Raw genomic sequence first — 11,178 nt, forward strand, 5'->3', positions numbered from 1 at the left:
ACAGGAAAAGCAGATTTCCCTCCCACCCACCCCCCACCAGTTACAGCCCTGGTACTTTTTTTTCCAAAATATATCATGGCAAAGGAATGTGTCTTTCTTTGCCTGATGACCTCTGATTTGGAGAAGTATGCTATTCAGCATCATTTAGCACAGAGAGAACATATAAGTTTAACTGTTTCAAAGGAATGCAGAATTTCAGCTCTTTTTATAGAGTTCTTCTGAATGCTCATCACACAGCTTAATATCCGGGACATATTGGATGAAAAGGAACAGTAACTCATCAGAGATGGCCTCATTCCAGACTCACCCCTTCTCCCTCCGCCCATGCTAAACAGCTTCCATTTCCCTGTGAAACAGCAACAGCCTCAGATTACAATTCAGATCTCCTAAGGATATTCATGTTGCATTTAAGTCAAGAAATCATGATCTATCAAAACATTTAAGAAATCAGGTTACAAGCACTACTGCCAAGAATGCAACATTTTATTTAACACAGATTTACGTGACACAGGGCCCAAGTACTGACCAGTGCCTACACCTGACCTCAGAAGAATGGAAACCTCTTAGCAAAGGTAAAGCCCTTACAGAACAGAGAACAGCACAGCATAAAGCCCATGGCTAAGAGAAGAGTTAAAAGAGGGAAAGTCTGGTTTATTTTATATACCTATTTAGGAATTAATTTTGTCAAATATGCCCGCCTTAGCATAGCAAGCAGATTCAAGACTATCTTGAATATAAGGAAGTTTAACCATTATTTTACCCAGCTAGTATGGAGATGAGTGGTTCAAGATGAGCTGGAATTACACTGAAAAGAACTCATGACAGCAGTGAAATATGGACTTCTGTGATCCTCAAGAGGCAGGCAATGACTACTTAAGGCTTCATGGTCTCAGACCCCAATCACTTTAATTGTCCAGTAATTTCCTCAGAATCAAAAATTATTTGTTCTCAGAGCAAATTGTTTCAAATTCATAGTGCTGTCATAAAATCCTAAATAGCACCATTACTCACAGTTACTGACATTTAAAAAGCAGTGCAGCTAAACTTCTGATCCTCCCCTTTAAGATATAGCTAGGTCACTCCCCAAGGTTACAAATTAAGTTGTTGGGTTTTTTAATTTGCTTTTACCTTTTCTTGAATCCTCTTGGCTTTCACTGTCGATACAAGTTTCCAAACTGCATGAATAGGAAGCTTTATAAAACAGGAGAAGACAGACTTATGCAGCAGATTATCCATAATTTAGGCAATTTCTCTTACTTCTTTCCTGTCTGGAGTTCTGAATGCATGTTTTCTGCCTCTTCCCAAAGACTAGTAGTCCTCGACTGTTGCACAATCCTTTTCTGCAGAGCAACTGGTGAAAATCAAAACATCAGATGCAGAGCCTCCAACAAATGACTAGTGTTAAAGTGCCACAAGGGCAGTGCAAACTGCAAGAACTGAGGGGCAGTCCTACCAAATGCAAATCATTTCCCTGGCAGCCTGCTCGAACAGCTCTACTTCGGGTGAGAACGTTCTGCTGCAAAAATCAAATAAGAGTAACTAGGTCCTGATTTTTCCTACCCCTCCTAATGCCTAATGCCTCTTCAAGCTTGTTCAGCTGCAGTAAAGAGGCTAGGGAACTGCTGCTTCCAGCACATTCACCCCTCCTCCTCAAGCTGTATTTCACCGACTGCACTGTCTGGTTTCACTTTTGTTTCACACACAATCCTGTTATGTGGATTTCAGTCAGATTAATGCTTTCTTTCATTCCCCACTTTCTAAACTGGAACTGCAAGGCACCAGTTACAGAGCCTAACAGTGCAAACTCAGATAAAGCTTAGCTTGCGGCTGGGGGCTTTGCCTTGAATCTTACCTGCAAACTCATTTCCTTTCGAGTCATTACATTTGTCTTTATGACCCCTTCTCTACTTTGCACCTTTGATCAGCAGACAAGTATTTGTCTGCTTTTGTAGTGGATGGAAAAAGCAGAAAAGCACATTTCCAACGATTATCATCCTAAGTTCTTGAGTTTCAGAGTTATGGAAGTTCAGGTGGATGTCTCTCTTTTGTTGTTGCTGACATTTTATGTAGAAAAGTCACAGGGCTGGGTTCTTATTACAGTGAAGCAATTTAGTCCTCGCTACAACTCCCCAGCTACTAACTGCAAGTTTTTTAAGTCTTTCCCAAGGTGTGTTTCTGTGTGTAATAAATTATTTTAAGGTCACTCCCAACACAGGCCATTCTATAATTCTATTATTTAGATCTTGGCTAATACTACAGAATTTATCCTGAAACTATTAAATACAGCTGCTAAAGACTAACCAGGCAGAGAATGTTATGTGCCTCCTGTGCATCAACATTTGTGGGAGGCAAAAGAAATGATTTCTTTACCTTGTCAGCACAGTTTGTAGAAAGTGATCCACATGGTAGGGAAATAAAACTGCTTTGCAGGACTCTTCTCCCACTCCTCCTTTCTAGGTCTCACAGCTACAAAAAAAAAAAAAAAAAAATCTTTCAATGGATTCAGGAAAGAATCCAAGACAGATTTACATATTTGTTTTCAGTGTTAACTCATCCCACACTACTTGCACATATCCCTCCCTTCAGGTTTGCTGCTTGACACAGGCAACCATTCTGACATTTCATGCTTGGAAATGTGCCTTCAACAAATACTTTTTGTGTTCCTAAATGACTGTTTTGCTGCTTATACTTCAGCCCATCTGCTTGGATGGCACCAGGCCTGCTTACAAGGTGATCTTCCTGTCTCACTTCCTATCGAGAGAGATGCCAGCCAATTTTGGGCTCTCGGCACAATACCTCTCCTGCCCTCACTTTGGTACAAAGCCCTGCTGAGTCAGAAACACTGCTCCTGTGCTTTATAAAATTTGTTGGCACCTGTGTGGCTCTGACCACCTGAGCAGCAGAGGAAGAAAACTGGAGTTGTCAGCACTGTAAATTGCCAAGTACACTCGCTACTGTGAAGCCGGGCGGGATGTTACAAAGATCAGTGACACATCGTAGCATGGGAATTTTAATTGCTCTGCAAAGCCAGGATCACCACAAGCAGAAGGACAAGAATAGTAAAACCAAAAACTCAAGCCACAGGCATAAAAGAGTCAAGTAGGGGAAAACACTGTGCTCCACCTTGCTGTAGTGGTTGCTTTAAAATGACATATATTAGGACGTATATTTTCTTTGTATAACCTCAGACTTTTACCTAAAATCACAGTGTTATGGTTTATGCCATTCACTGCAAAATCATACCAGGCTGAAAATGCTTCTTTGCAAAGTTGTGAAGTGCATGACCAAGCTCTTTCAGAAGAATGAAGCACCCTTGGCTTGTTTCAGATTAGCCAAACAACAGTGTTTCAGCAGGCACTTGTACACTCACCCCCTTCTATGCTGCATATGGGTGCTTAGGGAGCACAAAGGGAGACATCTGCAGTAATCCAGATGGATGGAACCTCAGAAGTGTAGGACAACACCACCTGGTTGCACCATACCTTGGCAAATACCAGAATTCTACATTTCCTTGATTAGCACCTAAATTCTTTATTGAAAAAGAGACAAAGATTTCTTAATTAGGAAATACTTGCATTGTCAAGAGTAAGTCAGTGGTACATATCACAAATGTTCTCCCTCCTTCCACCCGCTTTAAGAAAAGCAGTAACAAGCCAAAGAAAGCAATGACAAGCTTTCAACATACAATATCAGCTGTCAGAATGTTTTAGTTTAGGGGTTTTAGTGAAAAAGTCTCCTTTCTCTGGTGTAAAATAATGTGACAAAATCTCCAAACATGCGTTCTGACACCTGAAAGAACAGTTTCTTGTTGTACCCTGTGTTTTTATCAAAGAAATCCCCTCACTTCTCATGCCATATATTTAAAAGAAAACGAAAGAAATTTAAACATTTTGACTCTACCTAGGAATGAATCAAATTTATACTAAAATAATGATACGTAATGTGCTCAGAAAACAGCAAACAACAGAGACTAAACTCCTCAGCTCTGGCCTGGCAACTATCCAGTATCAACAGGAATAGCACTAACCTATTTGTTCAACTAATTTCTGGGCTATCAGTCAAGGTGAATTGAACATCTCCAACACAGCACTTCGACAACACCTGCCCTGTATTATAAGCTTCTCTAGTGACAGTAATAAAATATATCACTAGCAGCCAAAATCCACAAACAACATCCAGATCCAGTGTAAAAGTAGCAAATAATTCTCTTTTCATTGAGTGAAAAAAACCCACACCAAAACAGAGATATATATGCATCTACATAGGTGTATGTGTACAACTATATAGATGCAGGTACCACATACATATACACACAATGTCCCCACCCTGAAAACACATTTAAGGAGCTGATCAACAAACATAGACTTTGTCCTACTCAGTGCAAGCTGCTGGCAGCAGGACAGGCAACGATGTGTAATTCTTGCTCATTGTGAGCTGTTTAATTGTCTTCTCCTACCATCTTGGCATCTCAACCAGAGACCTTCACATTCTAAAGCCTTTCATTGCAAACTTCCTCTATCCCGAGGAAGCCATGGCATTTGGGTCCTTGAAGCATATCCTATATGCATAAAGCAAGTATTGCATTTTGGTTTTGTGTACTGTCAGAATGAGAATTTGCTTCTTCCCCCATCTCCCCCCACCTCATTGCTTTGATAAATAATAGTAACTCCAGCAGAGCTGTTAGTCCAACATTTTCAACTAATCTAATTTTCTGTATTTTTGAGAAGGATTTATTAGTTCAATTCTAGTTAAAACTTGACCCAATTCCTTTTTTTTTTTTAACTTTAAATGATGCAAACTCTATCTTTGATATGCATCACTAATTTAGATTTTCTAGGATTATAGTGCTTCAATTTTAGTTCCATGTCCAGTCACAGTATCCCTAGTCCAAAAAAGACATGATTGTACTGGAGCATGTCCAGAAAAGAGCCATTAAGGTAATTAAGGGACTGGAACATCTATTATGGGAGGAGAAACTGAGAGAGCTGGGACTGTTTAGTCAGGAGAAGGGCAGGCTCAGGGGGATCTTCTTCATATGCATAAACACCTGAGAGGCTGAAATGAAGGCAGAGGAGCCTGACTTCTCAGCAGTGCCCTGTGAAAGGGCTGGAGGAAACGGGCAGGAACTGAAAAGCAGAAAGTTCCACCTAAGTATAATTATTTGTTTATTAAACACTGTTATAGCGATGAAGCATTGAAACCTGATGCTAAAAGGGTTGTGGCGTCTTCAACTTTGGACATGTTCAAAGCCTTGCAATCAGTCCTGAGCAGTCTGCTCTTTCTGACTTTGCTTTGAGCATGGTATTGTACTACATCATCTCCAAGGAGTCCCTTCCAACCTCAGCTATCCTATAATTCTGTGCAATTATAAGCTATTACTATAAAAAACCCCTAAGGATAAGCAAATGGCATCATTAATTCTGCGTAAAAGTAAGTGCTTTTTAAAGAAAGAAGATAAGCTTAAAGAAATGTCACCAGTAAACTGATTCCCAAATATATAGATTCATTGCTGGTGCAGTGCCAAAATATAATATTTCATTTCATTGCAAGAAAATTTGCCTGAGTTTCCAGAATGCTTCTCAAACATAATACAGCACTCTTGTGTAGAGGCATTCCCACAGACATCAAACAACTACATACACTACAAGTCTGGTTGCCAATAGCTTACTTGAAACTGTTGGACCAGATAACTGGTCCATAATTCCTCCTAGATGCTGAAGTATTTTCAGACTTTTTTCTACCTCTCCCAAACATGCATGAAGCAGTTTGCTTCCCCCTTTTCTTCCTTATTTCCCAAGAATACAAAGTCATGGGGACCAACTGGCTGCAATGGTACTTCTGCTTTGCCAGGGCTTCAATCTAGATGATGTCACTCTTAGAGAAGAGGGACCCCAGGTGTGAAATAAGGCTCAAAACCCAGCACTCATTTCTCAAAACTTCTTCCCTTGGATACACTATTAATGTTGAGACAATTTACCCTGCCCAGTCAGATGATATTGTCAAATATTCAGTTTTGCAGGAACAGGAAAGAACAGGTTGATAAGATGGTAGACAGAGGCTGAGACGTCTACGCTTGTGTCCTGCTGCGTTTTCCTCGACCAAAGCGGTTTCCTCCCATTGCACTGTACCAAGTAAAGGAATGCATCAGAAGTCAATGGATCATATGCAGAGTGTGTGATCAGGTGTCACAATGCTGAGAGGTCGGCTGCCAGTGGAACACACTGTGCTCACGTGCCTCTCAGAGGCTGTGTGCACAGATTTATCAGCCCAGCATTGCTTTCAGAAACTTAATTCCTTTACCATCCAACCTGGAGTTCACAATCAAAGGGTTAATTTCACATGGATAACAGGCTGAAGATTTACACCCATTTTGCCACACTAGGAACACAGAAGAGATATTCTTATGGCCACTGTCCTACAAACGACCTACTTTTTACTCTCTGTACAGCCAGGAAAGCTATTTGTCTTTTTAAAGCTCCACAGTATTGGGATTTGGGCCCCATTTGTTACCCACTCTCTTAGTTCTTTGTGTTAATGAGCTCTAATCAGCAGCCTTCCATTTTATAAAGTGTCACCCTCTAGTGCATTGTTTAAATTTATCTAAATTAAAATCTCACCCTATTTGAAATTTGCCTCTTGCTCTAAAATCTCTTGATCAATCATTCTGTAGCTTCAGTCTAACCTCTACAAATTTGATCAATGCGTGCTTCATTTTGTCTTCCAGATTGTTTAATAGAAACCTTAATTAGTGCTTTCATTAATTAATACCAGACCCAATACTGATTCAGAGATATCCCATTTGATAGCTCCCTCACCACAGGTGTTTCATTGTTAATTACCCTGACATTGTAGCCCAGGCAATTCTGTATTCACATTACAGGTTTATGAAGCCAAGAAGAGCTTTTTTCCTACAGAATTCTCCCTGAAAGAGCTTCCCACACATAGCAACAAGAAGCCATGGTAGAGTTAGATAACAGAAATCCACTGTGTTTTCACTTGTCTACTAAACACATAATATACTGCAGCTTATTAACTTAAGTCTGAACAAAAAAGTTCAACTAATTATTCACATATGTCTCAAAGGAGCACAAAAACCTCTTCTCCACTGCACTGATGGACTGTGGGTTAGTTTTAGGGCGCTTGATGGAGCAGTGGGGCTAGAAAGGCTGGGCTGAAGTTCACTGCTTGTGAATCTGGCAGCCAGCTGAGCTTTTTCACACATCTTTCATCCAAGGTTCAACTCATTACGTCACCACAGTCTCATCTGTCTAGCACAGTTCATCTTCCTATAGCATTGTTGCACTATACTCAAGTTTGCCTTCACAGGAAAGTAGCCCATCCAAAAACCCACTCAGCTCCTAGCCAGCAGAAAATGCCTGGAGGGTGGAAGAAGGGGGCTTTTACTCGTTAGTTTTCCTTTTTTCAGACACACAACTCTTTCAGCTCCAAAGAGGACTCATCTGAAGAGTTTCCATATCTTACTCAGAAGAGCCCTAAGCAAAAGTACTTTCACTGGAGGTTTGCTTAAGGTGGAGAACACTTACACTACAGTCCAGGTCCTAAACGAGTGCACTTATTTAAGGCATGGTCAGAGACACACAAGGTCTGATTACTGAGAAAACCCTCCCTTATTCAAGTACAAGTTTTACAGAAATTGCATTGTGGACACCAAGGACTAGATACGCAGGTGTACTTAGGCATACAAGACTCATACTTGCTAGGAGCCCCATAAGAGACTGGAGGAAAACAGGAAAGTCTTTCTCAAACTGATTCCAGCAATTCACCTTCAAACACTTAGCATTAGCTTTTCAGAATATTCCCCTCATAAGACTAGTGAAAGCTAACATGGAAATCCAATATGCGTTCTGCCAGACTTGGCATACAACTTTCTCCTTGAAATTAAGGAGTCTCTTCACTAAAGTGGAAGTAGCCCCTTCTAGCAATTTAACTTTACTCCTCAAACTTGTTGAACAATTTATTCTCCTATATTTTCTTATGGCTTCATACCTATGCAAAACATTTTCTTTCTAAATGTAGCTATCATTCTCAAGATAATTCAACAGTTGAGAAATAAAAATAACTAACCTTTTTTCACCATCTTCTCATGCTCTATAACTCTCTTCCTTTTCCAAGGCCCTTCCAAATGTTCCCCTAGGAACATTTCTCTTATATGAGTACTACACACCACAGAGGAAAGGAAAAGAGCTGCAATACTGGCTTTTATCATGGCTCACCTTAGGTTCCCTTCCTCTCACTTGAAGAGACCTAGCCTAGTATATGATTTAAGGAGAGTACTGCTAGGTAATTCTAGATTTTTTTTTGTTGTTGTTCTTGTCTCTGTGAAGATCTCATATTTGAGGCATGTGAGTTAAGCAAGCAAGGAGAGGAGATGGTGTGAGTGCATGAAATGTGCCTTACCCTACAGTGGAGAATGTGAATCCTGCCACTGACAGGGTGTAAAGGATCTAATTGAAAGCATATATGTCATTTGAAAGCTGGTGGAGAGTATAGACAAATTGCTGAGCACCTGAAACTCCACGTGCAATTAATAATTCTGCTGCTTATCATCTTCTGAAAAAAACCCATACCCTGCTTTATAAGAGATTCCATTTTAAAATATCTGTCTCTCAGGGCAGTTCATTTATCTATTGATCAGATTAAAAGAAGAATGTGTTGGAAACCTACATACAACTAAAAGGAAGAATCAGCATGATAGTTTAGAATAAAAGCTTGCCCAACAGGCTCTGAATTTCATGTTGCGAAACTGGCAAACATGACTTGAAGAATGGTATTTGGAAGTAAAAAGACATTCAGAAAATGGATTCTGAAAAATTATGTCTGGTTTAGACTTTATCTGTTTATATATCAAAGGACACTCTTCCTAGTAGCTACATGTCAATCTCTTCTTTCTGCCTTGTACACACTCCAAAAATTATTTTAGGATTGAATTATCTGTCAGTTTTGGATAGCCTGGATCTCTAGTGCAGAGATATACAGTCACTTTAAAGCCATCAAGAAGAAGCTATTGCTCACATTATGCACAGATGATCAAAAAAGTGTGCCTAGAGAATAAGAGAGGGCTGTATTTTTTTCTGTTTTACAAACTAAGGATGTGTCTAACTGAGAGCACCCATAGCCAGATTTATCATCATCTCACTAAAACCAGCTGCAGGAATGCAAAGACACGAGACAGACAATGGTCATGAATAGTCCTACAAAAGCTTTTATATGAAGGACTGAAAAGATGCAAACTGTTTAGAGTTGGCAGGAGATAGACACAGGGAAATGAAAGTGCAGAAGAACAAGATACAGCACATCTGAAACACAGGAAGGAAGTCTAGTTTTTAAATAGATTTTCTTTTGAATAAAATAGGAAGCGATTAAAATGTGGAATTTTTTTTTCTGCATGCCATCTCAGAGGTCAAATGTTACTGAGATTCAAAGGAAGATTGAACAAGTAAGTGTATAATAGGAACATTCATTAGGAAGGGTGCAGGCTGGGATATCAAACTGTATGCTTCAGGGCAAAGATCCGTCATCTAAGGAATTAGAAACCAGACTTTTATAAGCAGTTATCCTGGCAGGCAGGGTAACAATTGTTAATTCATTTATAATGCCTTTGACCTAAAACACAAGGGGAGGATATAGATGCAAAAAGGAAATAGAAACAGAATTAGTAAACATACAAATGAATCAACATGTAGTGACTTAGAAAGAAAATCCCCAACTTACTCCTTCGAAGAAGGGAAGGGATGAAACATCAGTTGATCAGCCAGAGAGAAACAATGTGAGGTTCTGAGGTTAGGCCCAATGAGGTGGAACTGTGAAAAGGCAGGAAAAGTGCTCCAAATGTGTGAGTAAAAGAGCATCACAGTTATAGAGAGGGTGAAACAGAGATGTGACTTACTGAAGAAAGGAATAAATGGATTTTTTATTAAAACAAAAATTACAGTGAATCAAATCACAGAGCAGATGCAATATTAAATGTTTAAAAGTTTTGTTAATATAAGTTGATGGTTTACCAGGGAGGAAATTTGTCTAAATGATTTGCTATATGTATTTTCTCCTCCTGAGCCTGAACATGGTTCAATTCTAGCAGAGGCAGAAGGTAACACAGAAATGATCATTCCCCAACAGACTGAAACTTGTTGACAGGAAAGGGTGATGAAACCTGAATTATGTGTTTTGTGCACAGAAATGATAATTTGTCAAGGCTGTTTGACACTGGCTTCCTCTTCCAGTGAATTCTCAAAGAAGGAAGGCAGGAAGAGAAAACCTGTAACCGATTTTCTGTCTCATGGGGCAAATTAGATGAACAGATTCCAGTTGCAGAGTTTGCTGTGTTACTAACTTCTCTCAACTCTGAACACTGCATATGTTGATACACAACCTGTTGGTAGCTGAGTGATCTTCATTATCCTAGCTTATGACTACAAGCGAGCCATAAGCCATGTTTCAGCCCAGGCCATTTTATTATCTTTGTCTGTTTGAAGTCAAAAGGACCCTCTGACAAACTTCTAGAAACCCTAGGCAAAACATGTCTGAGCCACTTTACAATTATTACTGAAGTTTGTTGAGCAGCCATGCCCATAAATACCCTTAACCTTTGTGCTTAGCATGGCAACCTTCAACTTTATAAATTCTTGTAAGAGAATCTCTGTAAAGATGTAACTGAATTATAAGATCATGGTGCTGTATTATCAAGCATATAACTGTCAGCCCTATTACTTTTTCTCCCAGTGTGGGGGACCACATGTGCTAGATTCACTTGACAAAAGGCAAGCAGCTAGGGAGTGGGGTGTGTGACTGCTGAAGGGTATGCCTGTGCCTCACAGCTAAAGGTGCATAAAACCAGAGGTCAACAAAACACCAACCTTTCATCACCTGCAATGGATCACAGACTGGGTCAACAACCTGGTCATGGCACCCCAGAGGGGGTTACTGGTGTGGCACAGCAATGGAGTGAGCTCTCAGGGTAAGAGGTGGGTAGCTGTGAGCCACGGAGGATCTGTGAGCTGGGAGGGCATGGCCCCACCAGCCAGTGCTCATCCCACTGGCCTCATGGAGGGAGCAGGGCAGGCTGGAAGGGGATAGCCAGGCACAGCAAGTCCGTGGGTGATGAGGTAGCTCTGGGGTTAGGCTGGGAAGCCAATTCATGGGTCAGGGGCAGTCCATCAG

General features: G+C 40.3%; 1 protein-coding gene across 1 annotated transcript in view; it reads right to left on the reverse strand.

The window, feature by feature from the left end:
- Positions 1–1,428, reverse strand: part of ATP2C1 (ATPase secretory pathway Ca2+ transporting 1) — a 62,042-nt gene extending 60,614 nt beyond the window's left edge. The window contains exon 1 of the mRNA XM_010398860.3: positions 1,129–1,428. Within this exon, the coding sequence (XP_010397162.1) occupies positions 1,129–1,236 (108 nt within the window). The 5' untranslated portion in view covers positions 1,237–1,428. The remainder of the gene's footprint in view (positions 1–1,128) is intronic.
- Positions 1,429–11,178: the final 9,750 nt, after the last annotated feature.

This window comes from Corvus cornix, chromosome 2 (genome assembly GCF_000738735.6).
Source record: "Corvus cornix cornix isolate S_Up_H32 chromosome 2, ASM73873v5, whole genome shotgun sequence".
Lineage (NCBI taxonomy): Eukaryota > Metazoa > Chordata > Aves > Passeriformes > Corvidae > Corvus > Corvus cornix.